This window comes from Hyposmocoma kahamanoa, unplaced genomic scaffold (genome assembly GCF_003589595.1).
Source record: "Hyposmocoma kahamanoa isolate Upper Pololo Valley unplaced genomic scaffold, ASM358959v1 98972, whole genome shotgun sequence".
Classification (NCBI taxonomy): Eukaryota; Metazoa; Arthropoda; class Insecta; order Lepidoptera; family Cosmopterigidae; genus Hyposmocoma; species Hyposmocoma kahamanoa.
The window spans coordinates 995,304-1,012,540 of NW_020655740.1; the positions used below are offsets into that span (position 1 = coordinate 995,304).

At 41.1% G+C, this 17,237-nt stretch overlaps 1 protein-coding gene across 1 annotated transcript in view; it reads right to left on the reverse strand.

Moving 5' to 3' along the window:
- LOC113238956 (dystrophin, isoforms A/C/F/G/H) overlaps window positions 1-17,237 on the reverse strand; it is a 429,949-nt gene that overhangs the window by 81,158 nt on the left and 331,554 nt on the right. The window contains exons 26-27 of the mRNA XM_026475816.1: window positions 16,905-17,028; window positions 10,053-10,216 (exon numbers count right to left, since the gene is read on the reverse strand). Of these exons, the coding sequence (XP_026331601.1) occupies window positions 10,053-10,216; window positions 16,905-17,028 (288 nt within the window). The remainder of the gene's footprint in view (window positions 1-10,052; window positions 10,217-16,904; window positions 17,029-17,237) is intronic.

The following is a 17,237-nucleotide window of genomic DNA, read 5'->3' on the forward strand; positions in this document are numbered from 1 at the left end:
TACAAGCCCTATAGGTTTTGCTACGCGCTGCTGTAGAAGAAGTATTGAATCACTATAGCAACAATGGGATACAGCTCTGTCCTTGTTGTTTCGGAGTCTTCTCGAGTACTGCAATAAAGGCGTGATATACGATGGTAAAATAAGGGTTACAATATTTATTATTGTTACCAAAGTGCTGTATAATATTGTACTTTTGAAATATTGTCTCAGTGCTGTTATAAAAATATACTTACGGCTTTATTTAAGCTTTCCAAAATAGCGGCCTACCTCAAAAACACAAAATTCATACGGCGCGTATGGCGTGCAAAGCCGACGATGTAAACCTATGGAATGAGCATTGTTTTATTCAAACGATTTATAGCATTTTTTTATTTAATAAAAACTATTTCGTTTAGGGCCACTATTCTTGGGAGCAACGGAATCTGAATTTAGTTTTAACCAGCATTCATATACAGGTGCCGTCTCGGAAACAAAATTGTCGTATCCACTTTCATTCAAACATTACAACAGCGATAGCGAATGTTTTGGAACGCTCGAATCGATGTTTTCTTGATTTTTTATTTTTTATTTATGCCTGTCACTATAAGAAACAATCCAAAGGTCTATTCTGCATTTGCTACAACTACAACATTGCAGTATTTAGCCCGTTCTTATATGAGTTCATAAAAACATTTCATCGGTTAAATTTGCTAACCCCTTCCACTCGCTGAACGATACCACTAAGATGGCCTATTAGCGAGATTAACACTTATGGTGTACCTAAGGGTTAACAGGGCCCGAACTTGCGAAGCTGTTATGAGTCGACGGTACCCGCCTTCGTCGAACAACATTGGTACTACTACAATATGTAATAATTAGTATCAATTCACAATCTCGGTGGAACATTGCAGTTTAACAACGTGGGTGTAGTACCTCCCGGGTTCGATTACCGGTGAAAAAAGGAACTTTTGTAAATTGATTCGGGCCTGACCACACCGAGTAGTGCCTCTAGAATAAAACTAGTTGCTGAGCTTGCGAGGTCGCGAAGGTACAGAGAGGTAGGATTCTTAATAGCAGTAGAGCTCCTTGGGAAAGAGTTCGTCCAGGGAAGTACTGCCGCCTTACCTATTTCTGCCGCCAAGCAGTAATGTGAGCGTTACTGCGTTCCGGTTTTGAAGGGTAAAGGTGTTGGTGAAATTACAGGCACATGGGATTTGTCAACTTATAGTCACTTAGTCTCAGGGTACGGGTGCAGTGGCAGTGCCCCTCCGATCTTTGCGTTTTAAAGCTCTGAGTGGCACTGCAACTGTTAAGTACAGCCGTGTCGCTTACCACCAGGCGCACTACTTGTTCGTCTCGTCACTTAGTATTATAAAAAAAATACACTACCGCCAATAGCTCGGAATGATCCTAGCAAGGAAAGCAATATTTGAGAAAATTATTCCTAAGAATTATTATGCTTTCGCACACGGCGTATTTTATACGCGCAGATAACGCGCGACTGCAGCGGCGCGCTTACAATACGCCGAGCGCATAGGCCTCTTACGGTCAAGAGGCCGTGCGCCAGCAATTTGTTCACACTCGCGTAACTTGGAGTGCAGTTGAAAGTTACATTAATTTTAGCAAATAATTTACTTTCAGATGTACCTACAGCGTTATGAAGCGCGGTTTGGTTATTTACATTTATTAAAGCGAGTGTCGCGAGAGCCCGCGGTAATATTTGCGGTATTATATAAATAAATTGCTAATTTGCAAATGCATTCCCAATTAGCGTATACGGACGAATTCGTTAATTAAAACGAATGACGCGGTCTGCGCAACCGCTTTTTTAATTACGTGGGCGAGATGTTAAATAGTCCATTATTATTGAAAATAATGGAGTTTCGATTACCATGCTATCAACAGATACATGTCAAATAACACACAGGTATTGAAAGAGTATATTGATGCGTGGTCAAGTTGCGGTTTCGCTTCGCCCGAGGCCGAGGGCCGCCGCGCGCCGCCCCCGTGCTTACGACCCGAACCTAGTGCCTGTCACGGTCCGAAATAAAGATACTGGATTAAGTCCCTTTGATACGAGGAATCCTTTGACCAAACCACGTAATTGGGGACTTTTTAATTAATGCGGCGCATAATTGCGGAGTGTGTAAGGTAAACCAACAGGTTCGCGTCGTAGATGCAGGATGTCCTATTCAAGGATAAATGTAACAGAAGCAGAAGCATTGTCTGCTTATAAATTATCGCAATTACCCGCCGTAATTACTCCTCCGCGACCTATTTCGCAAACGGCTCAGTTCGTCATACCGCAATTCATCAAGAATTACAAGACTTCATCTTGTTACAATAAAATCTGAGACATATCAAGTGTATGTATTTGTAAGCAAATTCTTTGGAAAAAGTTAAACATAACCGCGTATCACAAAAGGGACTAATTCAGCACAGACCAACGGCAAACGAATCAAGTGCTTAATTATCTCGTACAGCATTTGGTCGCTGTGCCAGAACAGACAACAACTGCATTTGCTAAGGGGACTAAAGGTGGTTTTTCATCGGCGAGGCGAGACGAGAATTGAAATCTCGCCGGCCTATTTCCACCAAAAGTTGTTGAATTGACATTAATAGCTATCGTGACCTCTCGCGAGCTCGCGCTGTTGTTATGGACAGTGAAGATTCGCAAGCGAGAAATCGTGCTTCCGTTGCAGAGTTTATTACTCTATGTAGGCAGCAATATTACATCAACAAATATTTCAGTTCTCGCCTCGCCTGTCCTCGTCAATTCAGACCATTGCCACCGAAGATAAGCTAGGAGAGAATTAAAACTTTCCATACAAATTTCAATCCCCGTCTCGCCTCGCCGGTGTGAAAGAGGCTGCAGAAGTGACCACTAACTGCCGAAAATGTGCCGAATATTATGTATTTGCAATATTTACATAAAGTAATGTTTAACACTTGCACCCACCAAATTTTCTACTGTTACTGAATATCATTTGATATTCTCTCTTGCGTGTGACCTCGAGTGTCCACATTAGCTAAAGAGCATTTTCATCAGTGGTGGGTCGACGTGATTACGTCGCGGCGGGCGGTGCCGGCGCGCCTGGTTGCCACTGTCGCCACACTTCTCTAATGAGCAAACCACATTCATCTGCACGCACGCATCCACGTTCGTTCGGGTTAGATAAAAAGTACAACTCTGTAGGTCTCAGTCAAATCAAAATCAAAATAATCTATATTTCATAGGTAAGCATTATTACACTTCAAATCGTCACATTGGTTAAACTCTACCGTTCATTTGTAAGGCAGATTCCCCTGAGAAGAATGAGTAAGAAACTCTAGAGGTTGCTCATTGTAAATAACGTTTGTGCACATTCAACATTTACAATATTTTTTTTGTTTTCAAACATCAGAGATCGATATCACCTCCATGAGCTAAACGGTTTACTACCACGGATTTTTGTCATCCAAATACGTTTAGTACAAAGTTTTTGTTTCACTAGTTTTAAACCTCAACAATCGGAATCTTGTTATAGAAGCGTACACATTGCCCCTTAAGTGGATTTGTGACTTTGTGAAGACGCCTGTCAAGAACAGCTAGTTTACTTTTATTCCTATATATACTTCTACTATACTATTCCTATAATATCTGGGGCCCAGGTTGTAAATTGCCCCAACCGCCGCACGTTTCTGTAGGACAAAGCTTCTATTGATATCGGCGGCATTACCCCAAAGCAAAATGTCATTTTGATGCATCTGTTCTCTAAGAAACGGTTCAGCTGTGCTAAGCACATCAATTGGAAGTTTAGACAACATTTGAAGCGACGTCTAGTAGACGACCCACTGAAATTAAATTTGTGGTCCGTAGCACTTTTGCCTACCGACCGACGACGATATAACAGCGCAATCCATTGCAAAGGGAGACGTGGCACTAGCACTGCCCTTGATATTGTACGTAACCAGGAATCTGAAGCAAGAAGTATTCATAGTTAGTACTCATAATTACAACAGCAACAAAGTTCGTTCTCATCGTTCATTAAATTGTTATTTTATCTCTGAATTGGAATCAGTTTTGTGAACGTAATCAAAGTACAAAAGCAGTGTTGCGCAACGGTGCGCAGGCCGAGCGCGACGTCGGGCACGAAGTACCTATCTAATAGTCCGTACCCAGAAGCCTGGCCGCAAGAGTTAGGTTGTCGTGGCCGATTCCTGATGCAGTTACCGGATCTTGTTACCTAAAGAACCCAATTTCGTACAACATGTAGCTGCGCAGCACACGGCTCTATCCGAGAGGCTAGAAAACCTAATGTTGGTTAGTATGCACGGGCGCTGCATTCGGTGACATTAAATAGCCGAATCGGTTTGTATCGGCGCACATTCGTTTCGCCCGTACGGTTTTGACTCAGGCCGACGTGAGCGTCAGATAGAGCGTACGTAATTCATGCGGTTCATAGTTCGTCGCCCTCCATATTTGTTTAGCTGAATTATTAATATCATTAAGCGCTGCGTTAGCACGACTAGCGCACTTAGAGCACTAGCGCACGAGCTTAGCAATCGAATGCATACAATCGGCCATGTGCAAGGCCTGTCTGAAACCGAATAGGAGAAGCGGGAGAGAAACACCGGCTTGTTATCGTTGCCCGTCACTTCGCGATGAGAGCTAGAGCTACGCCTATTCACCCGCGTCTGGTTCAGAACCAAGGTGAATCGTTGCGTCGCTAGAGGCTCACATACTCTCAAAATAAACATTTTGTAACGAGAACAATTTCAAGCGATTGACGCACTACATGATGTACAACTATTATTTACGTGCAGAAGAGGCGGGTGTGTGAACACCTGAAAGTATTCGTCGCCTATTCTCATTCACATGAAACAGAAGTCAGTACTGCGTAATAGGCGGGCTTAACAATGGCTGCTAACGAATGTGTGAATTCAACTCAAGTATTGAAATCCCGACTATTGTAGCGTTTGCGAAACAAGAAAAAACCGAATCCACGCTATTTAAACAATAGTCCCAAATTGACAGAGAATTTGAATAAAAAACCAAGTCATCCGATTTGCAGCAAACCATCGATCACTGATTTGCATTTCCCACATCGCTGTTGAAATTCAAAGTAGCTTCACTTCATACAAAATAAATTACACTTGGAATCATCAGATTGATTGCATACCTTTTGATATCGAGGATATCTCCAGTTGCGGAGACGCGGTGAGGGCGAAGCTCGTTAGTGCTGCGATCGCCCGCAATCCGCTTCGAGCCTTTCAGTTTTTCACCCGACCCCTCCCACCACTTTACATATCCGTTCTTATTTCGATTCCGTTGCGTGCTACAGAGCGCAGGCGCAAATGCGATTTTGCTGCTATCAGCTGCATTTAACAACGTCTATGTCAGAAGTAATTGCTAAATTGCCGACGGACGAGACGCGCGCGACGTGCGCTTAGCGTGCAGTTATGAATAACTCAATTTACGACTGCCCGTTTAGATTTAAATGCACAATTAACTATCTCAGTTGTAATGGAATTAAGCTCTCGGAAATACAAGGGTGCTCGCTTTTGAAAATTGTAGAGACACTCGCTTGTATTTGAAGGGGATAATTACGCCCCTTTATCTACGTGCACTACAACACGTCGGTGGTGGGACCCAGCGGTGGTCATGCTCCCGCGCCTGCAATCCATCAGTTGGCGCGGCACTTAGCGAGCTCGCCGCAAACACACTTCCGCCCCATTGCGCTACTCTGACTTATTTCAAGCAAAAACTACTGATGGCGATAGGCATTTCAAGCTTTGTTCCGTCGAATAAAAGCCCTTGTCGTACGCACTGGTGCTTGAAATATTTTTGCGTAGCATTGCGAGGGCTGAAAATCGTTACTAATCAGCGCGTGTCGGATTTTCAAATGGAAATTGTTTAAAAGCCAGTAGTAGTAGATGTAATACGAAAAGGGAAAAATGAAGTTATCCACATTCTTTGTGCGAAAATGTTGGCTCGGCTTGCAGGCGACAGTTATTCATAGCAAACCTCTGTGTGTGGTAGGGTTCGGGAGAGGGGGTTGCAGGACACGAAATGACGAGCTCGTGTGCGCGCATATATCGAGTGAAGGGGCGCTGCGTAACGTCGCCAGCGCCCGCGTCTACGTATCACGAGACTCAGCACGTGATGCGTACCTACACGATGCTCTCGTTAATATAAACGCATGCCGCATTTTGAAATTCGAGTATCCTGCGTTGTGCCCCAAAGTTTAACATTCAAACAACGTTTAATATTCTTCATAAAATGTGACTAGTTCTAAAATTACGTGTGTAATACCCAGACATCTTGAAGGTTTGCATTACGGTAGCAGTCTTTGTCTACTAAGCCTTTATCACTTTTGCCGTCTCTTTTTTTGGAATTTTTCGCAAATTGTTGCGCAACGCCGCAACACAACACGTCAATTGCGAGCCCAGCTCCCGCACCCCCTTTGCGGCGGCCATCAGCCGTGGTTTTGATACATAAGCATATTTTAATTATTATTATTTGTCCACGTTTAGGGATATATTTCCATCTTTCACTCACCAACACTTTACAATGATCTAATAATGTAAATACACAAAAGAATAAGTCCTGGCCAACGTAACAACGCTCGGGCGTAACTGCTGAAGTTACAAGTATGAAATATTTGACTACGGAACCTACTTTACAATGATCATCGAAAAAGAAAGGATTTTTCCACGTTCATTCCGCAAGGGGATGAAAGGACCTAAACCCTGTTGTGTGGAAATTCCAATAAGAAATGTACAAAAGCATGTCTCATTGTTTTTTGAAAATCCACGTTAAAGATTGTGAACAGGGGATGGAACACTAAGCGAACAAGTGTGGTATCATAAGAAAAGGGTTTCTTTACTACACTGTGTACTTTTAAAATTTTATTCTTCTCCATTTTTTATTTACAGTTCATAAGCTGACACATCTAAAATAATAGAAACCGGTGGAATAGTCCTTTAGACAGGGTCCAACAGAAGGTCCTGGAGAGTTAGTATGAAATAGTAAATTTTAAACTTTTATCTAGGGTGCTGCGAGAGACCATTGAAATTAAAAAACATCCCAATTTCAATAGGGAAGATGGCTTCCCCTTGCCACCAGTTTGGGATCCAATATTTCCTCTGATGAAAAATCCCAAGCATACATAAGACTGCAGTACTATTTAGTATGTTTAATTAGTTCTACCCCGCTGGCCCAATGCGGGTTGGGGACTTGACACGTTTCCCGAGGGCTGTGAACCTTCTTCGACGTGCAGGTCTCATCACGAAAAGCTCATAACAAATTTCAAAGTAAATTTCCCACATAAATTCAAAATAATATGGAACATGCTTCAGAAATAATTGATAGGTATTATTCATTGTGTTTTAGTAGTAAAGTAGAATTCGACCGTCATCGGAAGTAATCTAGCCGTCGCGATCGTCGCGATCGTCGCGGTCGTCGCGGTCGTCGCGGTCAGCCACCGCACGGCACGACGAGTAGAACAAAAGTATAGAGGGCCTAGAGCCGTGACCACAGCGCACATGCTCTACAACAACAAGTGTTGTTCTTGGATTTAGTTGCAGCCCACCGCCGCAAGCCTGCTAACGTCTCACGTGTGCGCCCAACGTACTTATAGTTCAACACTCGGAATGGCTAAGCAAAGGCAAGGAAAAACTCGACGAGTTTCAACGTAGCCGATGTCAAGTAAGCAAATACTGATTTACTACTTACGTTCGCTAATTTATTTAGTTTGTTTCAGCGTATTCCGCCCACACTTCACATTCGTTCAACATTTCAACGTCAATTTTGCTTGACCTAGGCCGTGCCGCAGGCTGTTAATCAAAAAGTATGTCAAATATCAAATGTGACCAAGGGACCTGCAAAGGTCCCGAAACGTAGGTTTGTTCGAAAAAAAAATACACGTGATGTAGCTCCGAAAACAATAGTTTCTTTTCCAACATGCAGCAATCGCGAAAACCCAATAGCAATAACTCGCAAAATAAAAACCGGCTAGTGAATTGGTCTTCACCGTTACATCTACACCTTACCGGAACTGCAAGTCGAGCTCTTCGTACTCACCTGACTTAGTGCCTACCGATTTTTCTGCCATTTAGATTATTACATTTCCCTGCCGCAAAGAAATGAATGAGCTTTTAGCAAAATTACAGACGTGTCTTGACAGCACGGGCACCCACATATTTTGATTTCATAAATGTTGTTTCCAAATACTTTCTGTTTGTCTGAATTCAACTACATGGAACGGCAAAATCATGCTGAAAAGTTTACAGTGTAAACCGTATTATTTATTTGCAAACTTTACAGAATTCCACTTTGATTTACAATATTCAATTATACCCATAGCTAATAACGAAGTTTGTCAGATTAAAATTGATTTTTAAAGTTACGTATAATAAAATTAAGTGTTAAAATAAAAGTGTTTTGCGTAATCTGCAGAAAACGAACCCGTACTCAAGGAGCGCATACGCCTCACACAAATTTTGGAGGCACACAGGCCAATGCGAGCCGTCAACCCGGGGCAATCCAACATAAAGTTAATTACCTACGTCGAAGAGAAACATGTCCTCGTGTGACAAGGTGAAAAATGTCGAGTCGGTCAGCGTGGTAGTTCAATCCACTTGCGAAACAACGCTGCACAGATTCCAACCGAGCTTAGAGAGTCGCGTAAGACGAAAAGCATAGTGGCGGCGCATTCCTACACACTCGGGATATAAGCGAAATACAGCTTAAAAGGTCAAGGCTCGAATGAATTACGAAGTCGAAATGCGACGTGTACACGAGCATTATAGTTCAGCATTCAGTCAAGCCTTTCACGTAGACTGGTCACATTGTAGCGTTAGAGTACACACTTCGTTCGGTATTAACGGTAAACGGAAAATTCTCACAGGTAAATATTCTTTGCTCATAATCAGCGGGCGTCGGGCGCAGGCGACGCAGTCGGGGAGCTAAATAAATCATGCGCATTAAAATTTTAATCGCGCCCGCTTTTCGTTACGCACGCACTCTATTCATGCTAATTGCATTGAGACTGGCATGTCTGTCAAAGATTACTGTGTACTAAAGGCTTCCTTTTACATTGACGCGCTCTGAAGTTGCACAATGTAAGTACGAACCTTCGTTTCGTACTTAGCATCCACTACCAGGCAAGGGTTAACAGGCCCAGATGCCGAGGGTATAGGTCACTCCAATATGTCACTGAAAACTATTTTTAATTCAAAGTGCAAATTGACCAATAGCGTGTTATAATTCATTACTTACCCACCATTCTTTTACATCGGATCGGGAAGTCGCCGTAAAGAAATGTGCATATATAACGGAAAGTATTGTTCAAAATGTTCAGTTTTAGAAAATGTTCGTTTAAACCTTCGCCTAAGAGAAGACCAGTGCAAGTAATCAGTCGCATATAATGTAATAAATCAGTGTTATAAGCTTAATCAGTTTTGGTGCCAGCAACAGGTTCGGGCATAGAGACCTAAAAGGCCCAACGGTGCATTATTGTTGCACAATAATATGATTTGGACTGAAAGCAGCACTTTAACGAAAGTGTGGTTCATTTCCACATTTTAAAAACCATTTCACATTATGGAATCCAGACAACAATACAGCACCGAGTGTTGTTTGTAGGAATACTAACGGATTTTTTGGTCATATTTAAACGTAATACAAAATTCATTATTTAATTGAACTAATTATTATGAATATCAGATTGTCAAATAGAATTCGTAATCTTATTCTACATGATAATTATGAAGGTGCAAGTATTTTCTGGTGCGCTGCGCGCGAACCGACACCGCCATCTATGTAGCATAATTGTTACTACAAGCAATGGAAAAACGGTGAAGGGAACGTATCGATCACTACGCACGAAGTTCTCAAAACATGCGATAGGTGGCACGATGACTTCAAATTTCTTATGCACCAATAAGACTTTTCGTATTTAAATATACAATCAAGAAATACGTTTAAAGGAAGATAAAATTTAAAAATGTAATAAATTAAATGTAAAAAACGCAATGATAAATGTGGCCGCCTTATCAGAATCCGAACCGGCACTGAAGTGTGTACTGACCTGTACGGCGTCATCGAGGCAGCGTCCCCACGCGTCGCTTCGGTCCACGAGAGCGTTCCATTTGTCGGCCAGCTTGGCCACCTCGCGCCGAATGGACCTGGCCAATTCGCGAGCTTGCTCCTCCGCCGAGCGGTACCCGCGCGAGTCGCCTTCTTGCAGGGCCACTGTTACAAAAAAAGCCACTGTCAGCCACTTGCATAAATGTATGAAGAAATAATGCGCATCAAGACGAGCACTAGGAACTAGAATCAAAAAATATTAGTTACAGGTGATTTGGTGATAATACATGGTCGACACTTATTTCAATATCAAATTACATCAAACCAAAAGCACATAAGAAATCTTGATTCCTCTGGTCGGCGGTTAGCCGAAACTGTTCCTTACTATCTTACTATACATGGTTTTAGCACGTAGGTAAAGCTATTTTAAAAGGCGCCAACCATTCCGCCGAACTGTATATAGTGCCGAAGAATTTCGGGTTGCCAGCCAGTATGTATCTGGGTTACATGAGTCGAACTTTTGTAAAAAAAGGCGGGAATTTAATTTGTGTCGGCCGATGAATAATTGTGTTATGAACTCTACAAACGGCCACGCCTTGTGCGAAAAAACTAAATTCTTTTACAGATACATATTGAACATAGTTTCAATGTCATTTGGAAATTCCAAATCCAGTTAGAATTAAACGTTATAGCACCAACATTTCTTCCCGGCAAAAAATGTCCTATCAAATCCAGTTAGAATTAACCGTTAGCACCAACATTTCTTCCCGGCAAAAAATGTCCTATATATGAACACGTTTTTTTTCGAGCGAAAAAATTTTGTCAAACTAAAATATTTTTACAAAAACTAGACTGAATATAAAAATCTCGTATATTTGGACGTTTTCAGAAATATATATTTTAAAAAACACAATGGAAAAATTGAAATATTAAATATTTATAAAACTGCCATTTTGGGCTTCGTTAAGCAATATCGGGGTACTAAGGCCCGCGCAAGAAATACTCATTTTGAGACAAATAACAGATTTACAAAATATCACAAGAATATTATTTAATTTTTAGAAAAGTATGGCCTTAGGTTTTATTAAAATAAAGGTGTAAAAAAAAATTGTTTATTTAACGGTAAAACGGAAAATAGGAAACTAAAAATAAAATATAATATTCCTGGGTCACTCCACAGCTCTATCCACATAAAATTATACCAAAAAGCAAATCAAATCGTTCATATTTATTGCTGCAACCGAATTATCCTCGGACTAAATAAAGGTCCAATTCTTATTGACGTTATCTTAGTCTAAAATTTAAATTGTATATGTTTGATAAACACTTTGATGGTATGATTTTCTAAATATCATTAAAAGTAATTTTTTTTAACTAGTACATTACTAACCAAATGGCGGAGCGCGCAGCCCGAAACGACTTTGCCAGCTGGTTGAATATATAACGCCTGAACTGTGTGTACGAATTAGACTATTACGACTAATATTTTTTAATACCGAGTCTTGTTTCCGGCTGGACCTTATATACCTCAACTACCTTAATTGTTTAAGAATTATTTTATAATAACCAGCAACATGTACAACAACAACAGCAAAAAAGTTACTTTAGCAACCAACAATCTCTTCCAGATCTATTATAGAACTGAAATATTCCGTAAACGTAGTTTTTGAAGCCTTTTACATATGTATTATGTAGACCATACAACGGTTTGATAAAAGTGACACGTAAACACGGAGTAATAACGTTTATTCGACACCATTGCACGACACAAACAGTAAAAAGTAAAACTAAAGATTGTACAAACAACTTTATAACGAATATTTTGCTGAAAAATAAAGACATGTGCCACATATTTCGAGCGCCATACTAGGATAGTCCATGCTCCAACGCTCTACTCGTGAAGGAATTTCATCGAGTCACGAACGAACGTAGCCCGCGTGCTTCACTATATTGACGATGTTTTTCAACCTGTTTATCAACGTTGGGACGCTTTAAACACGCGGTATTTCCAATATGGGATTCCCTTCATCGCGGCGAGCGGCGCTGATGGAAATATCAGCGGAATGGCTTTCGTTAGCGGTTGACCTATATGGCCCATACCAGTATGCTGATGTTCTGAACAAAAAACTCATTGTTATCTATTTGAAAAAAAAAGCACCACTTCTTCGTTGCAATTCGGAATATTGAAAAGCTACGAACTACGTGCCTGTCAATATCTGCGCCACCTGAACACAACAACAAATATTTCGCAGCCAGTGAAGCTACCATTTTAATTAAGAATTACCCAGCAAACCTCTTAATCAAGCGGATCCAAAGGATCTACACAGAAGCCCATCTGGTTTAATTAAAATGGGTATGCAGAGTTTGGCACATTTTCTGATGGTCGGACTTTTTAGCGTGTTACTTAAAGCGAATCTTCTTGATTGACCTTTTTGATTATTGTTTGTACACGTGTTGTTGAAAACGTGACCCGAGCTCGCTTCGGTTCGCTTTTTTCATTACCTTTAGTCCTTTAAGAGTCGGCGACGCTCTGGGCTCACAGGGAATGAAATGGAACAAAATGGAGGCGCTGCTGCCACTTTCAGTCGCGCCGGCGCAGTTTATGGTTTACCAGCAGACATCAGGGTTGACAGCGGCCAATGGTAATGTAATGGTAATGGTAACGAGAACGAAGTTTGTTTTCCAAAGTCACCGCGCCGCCGCTGGTCTCGGGGAGTCATCCCAGTGCCAAATTTACGAGCTGGGTGACGTGCGAGCGGACATTTACGCCTGGATCCCGTTTATGTTAGCTTTTGGGCGATAAACTTATTTCTCCTTTAAAAACTACTAACATAAAATTAGACTTTGTTACGATGAAAGCGTCGTATGGCGTATGCCTACTTTATTGTGTTCCCTTTTAAACAGGCTCTGAAGTGGTAATTATCATGAAAATATTTTGGTGAATATACCTTGATAACTCTCTTCCCGTTTAACGTATGTTAGTTGGAATGAGAAAATGTTACGCTACCAATGTTATGTCATGTGGCAATCGTCAATTTAAAAAAAATCACAATTATAATTGTTTTCCCAATGGTTTTTCACCTTAATTACTTAGTTGTGTCATTGTTTGTTCTTTCTTTACGATTTTTGTTTGAATCGAGGAAAGCTGCTCACTGCATTCCTGCCATTTAATTTGCAGCATTATTGTGCTGTAAAGTGTATTGAATACACGTACAGCGAGCGGCAATCAAGCACCCTCCCCGCCCGTCTACGCCCAACGGCTTGTATACGCACCAGCCGATCGGAGGGCGCTTTGAGCACCCGCTTTGATCGGTATTTGCAATTAATGCAGCAGCAGCGTGCGCTGGCATACGCCTGTAATTGCGCCCCGCGCACAGGCTTCATTCGAGAAATAGCTATTCAACATCTCTCGACGCTAAAAGTGCGCTTATTTACAGCATCGCAAATTATCATTCCTCCGTCGGTAATATGTCGTCGCTGTGCAGGACGTCAGCACGTTATTATATAGCGCGTTATTTTTGCGGCAAAAATTGTTTGGAGAATGAGTCTTCACATTTTTTTGCCACATCAGCGTCACACTATCTTAAGTTAAAACGCACGCAAAGCAGTTATTGTGAGAATTGTGGTTGATACCACGTAGGTATGACTGTACTTGCGGTGTTCAGAATCGGAGCAAAAGGGCACCACGCCGCGCACGTTGCAACGACATTCACGATTGCGATGCTAAAAATATATCGTTGCGCAAGAAATTCTGTACGCACGGCGGACTTTTTAATTAGCCGGCTCGTCTTTTCAGGGCGTGACTCCATGAAAATACCAAATAGAGATATTCCGAATCCCATTAGGTATTTGACAATTTTCCGCAGAAACCAAGCGTACCAATAGAACTCCTGGAGCATTTCCGTAGGCAACAAACGTCTAACATACCAGAATCGTGAACGAGAACGGTAGAGCTAAATCGTGTGGTAACTTTATGAAATTTTCATTACCCACTAGTGCCACATGTTGTGCTAAAAATTAATTCGAAGACTAACTGAAGCTGACGCTTAATGGATGGTAGTAAAAATTGGCAATCAATGGAAGTCCTGTCGTCAAGTGCCTATATTGAGTTTCCGTAACGCTGGCGCCATGCGGACACGTTCTTTAGACAACCCACGTTTGTTAAGGGTTGTGAATCTACTTCGACCGTCGTCAATCTCTCAATTGGGAAGCAATCGTTCTCCCACTGGGACGTCGTAGGTCGGATTTTACCAGGTTGTAATTTCAATCGACAGTGATAACATTAATATATTAAATACAGATAAAATATAGATAAAATAGATAAATATATCTAAATAGACACCGCAAGTACCACGATCTGCATGAAAACCCAGCGTGCCTCATTTTTTGTATCTCCAGTGACGTCACAAGCTCTATTTAGTGATGGGAAACCCCCCTTCGGCGCTAGAGTGATTGATCAAATCGAAGACGCAGTATTTAGCACGCATTTAGAATAACGATTTTTCAAGTATTTCTTGATTATAAGAAGCTGTGAAATATGAGTATAGTAAAATAATACCCGAATAACATAATTAAGTCCTTTATACGTGTTTTGAAAAAAAGTTGCTCCGGAAACTTAAAATAGAAAAACTTTTAGAATGTTTTTATAACATTTTCTAGGATCTGAAGATTTATCATCCCTCGATCGAGAACTGTGTTGCATCAAGTAAACTTTCGCTAATCGTACAATATGACTAAAAACATGACGAAGCGGCCGTACGACGAAACGGATGCTTTCTGGCCTAATAAAGAAGGACCACAAGTGTAATAATAATAATAATAATAATAATAATAACGCACACACTCAACATAGCCCCGCACTAGGGAAACCCTGTGTCGCGGGTGCCATGGACACACACATAGACAACCACAAATTACACCCAAACTCACGAGAGAAATAAATGTAGGTCATACAAATATTTCTCCCGGCCCGGGAATCGAACCTGGGACCTCTGCGTGGCAGTCCGGCGTGGTAACCGTTCGGCCACGGAGGCAGTTTCACCAAGTGAAAGTGTATATCACCAAGTAAAAGTAAACAAAATAATTTATTATTTTAAAATAAATTTTTCATATTCTGATAACAAAATTACATAACCGTGGAAGGAGACGTCCTTGTTTATTTATCTTCTCTCAGCTGTGGTAGTTTTGCAGTTTCTAATGGCACAATTAAGCATTTTTCGCGGTTTCGATTGATGTTTAACTACGATAACGGCCGGGCGCGTTCTGTAGCGTAGCAGCAGCAACTAAGCGTTTATAGTTTACATTAGCCACGCGAAGTAGGTACACTTGCCTCATGTATTTAGACATATGTCTGTGATATTAAAATACTTGTTTTAGTAAACCAGCGTTCACGTTGTTTCATAGTAGATGAGTGAGGCGAATGAAGTTACAAGTGAGTGCGAGCACAGGCAATAGAAAATTAAAGCGAACAGCGATCCTTAAGCGAGGCGCGCGTTCCTGTTCACGGACCCGTTTAATAGCGGTCCCTTTTCAGACATTCAAATGATACACTCGGAGACGTGGACACCTACTGTAGGCGACAGAGTGGTGACCCTCGAAGAGTAGGGACAGGGAGCAAGTTCGCATCCGAATCGGTTTAGGTGTTCTGACCTACAGAAAGCACAGAGACCAATAATTGGTGTGACTGCCTGGGTAACTTATTATTGTAGTTTATTATTGGCGCACTCAACCCCGTTCGTAGCGCGTCCTTTGTGGAAAGCGGAACGGCGCCGAAGCAGTTATCCACAAACGGCGTGGAGGATGTTTTAATTAAGAAAATGCTTCAACAACAGGGGCATATATGCGACACATTTATCGATTTCGTGGCAATTGGCAACAAATAAGCTGTTTCAGGAAAATGATAATTTTATAATATACTAACACCGAACATGTGTTACCATGAAGAGACCAGGGTCCACCGGTGGGACTTAGGTATAGTCGCGTTGATGATGATGATAATGAAGCTCGATTTGTTTATTTTAGAGTTAGAGATACTACGCTGTGACGCACTACATTGGATCTTGTTGTGTCTCGCAATACAATATAAATACTACGTATCGTTGTACTTTTTATTATTATGACCCACAAACTCTGTTCGACAACTGTTTGTCCTACAAGCAACTTTAAAAAAAAAACAGCCTCAAAAGTTCGTGGAAATAGATGTAAATGTAAATCCATTTGCCAAGTTTGTCGGATTCATCTCCTAGTTTGCCACCCTTAGAAGTGGAATATTATCTTCAAATTTACATGGGACATATATTGAGATATCCTCATTCCAATAAAAAAAAGAATAATGAAAATCGGTTCACAAACGCCAGAGTAATCGCGTAACGTACCTCCTTCTCAATATGTTTAGCGTAGCACTCAATTACTCCATTCGATCCCGTGTCGTTGGCCAATCATTTATTCGCCATGTATAGACGGTATGTTAAAAGTCAAATCGTGGCTTAGGAATAGAACTTATGGTGATACAGTGAGTTCGCTACAAGTTATTTCATAATTATATGACTTTATGTAATAACTATTGATTTATATTATATAATTACTGATACCGTTTTATTGTTAAATAAATGTCGCAAATCTGTTTTAGGCTTTAATATAAAGTATGCACAAACAAGTTGCCTAAAATACACGTACCCATTTACTTAGTTTAGGCATCGCAACTACACTATTGGAGTGTTAAGATTTAATCCTTTACATTTGTTTGGCTTGTATTAGATTGAGTTATAATAAATATATTATTAACATATTTAACATGTACACCTATATCAGACATAGATATATTTCGTAGGTATTAGTGCAAGGCAACACTCACACTCGGTGTCAGACGTATCGGAGAGAGGCGGCTCGCTGGCGATGTACTGGCGGCCGCTGAGCAGGTTGCTCTCCACCACGGGGCGTTTGTCCTCCAGCTGACGGCGGAAGGCGCGATGGTCGTCCTGCAACATCATACACTATAGCACATTGACGTTAATTCAGTTAGCCTGTCAAATATGTGACGGATTCCAATCACAAAATGATTCAATTCATTACCGGATATGGTTGTTGCAATAAGTAAAATTGTTGCTGCAATAATTGTACTCGACGATAGGCTAAAGGAAACAAGTTGCGTATATAATTTCCTTAAACAACATGTTGATTATTTCAA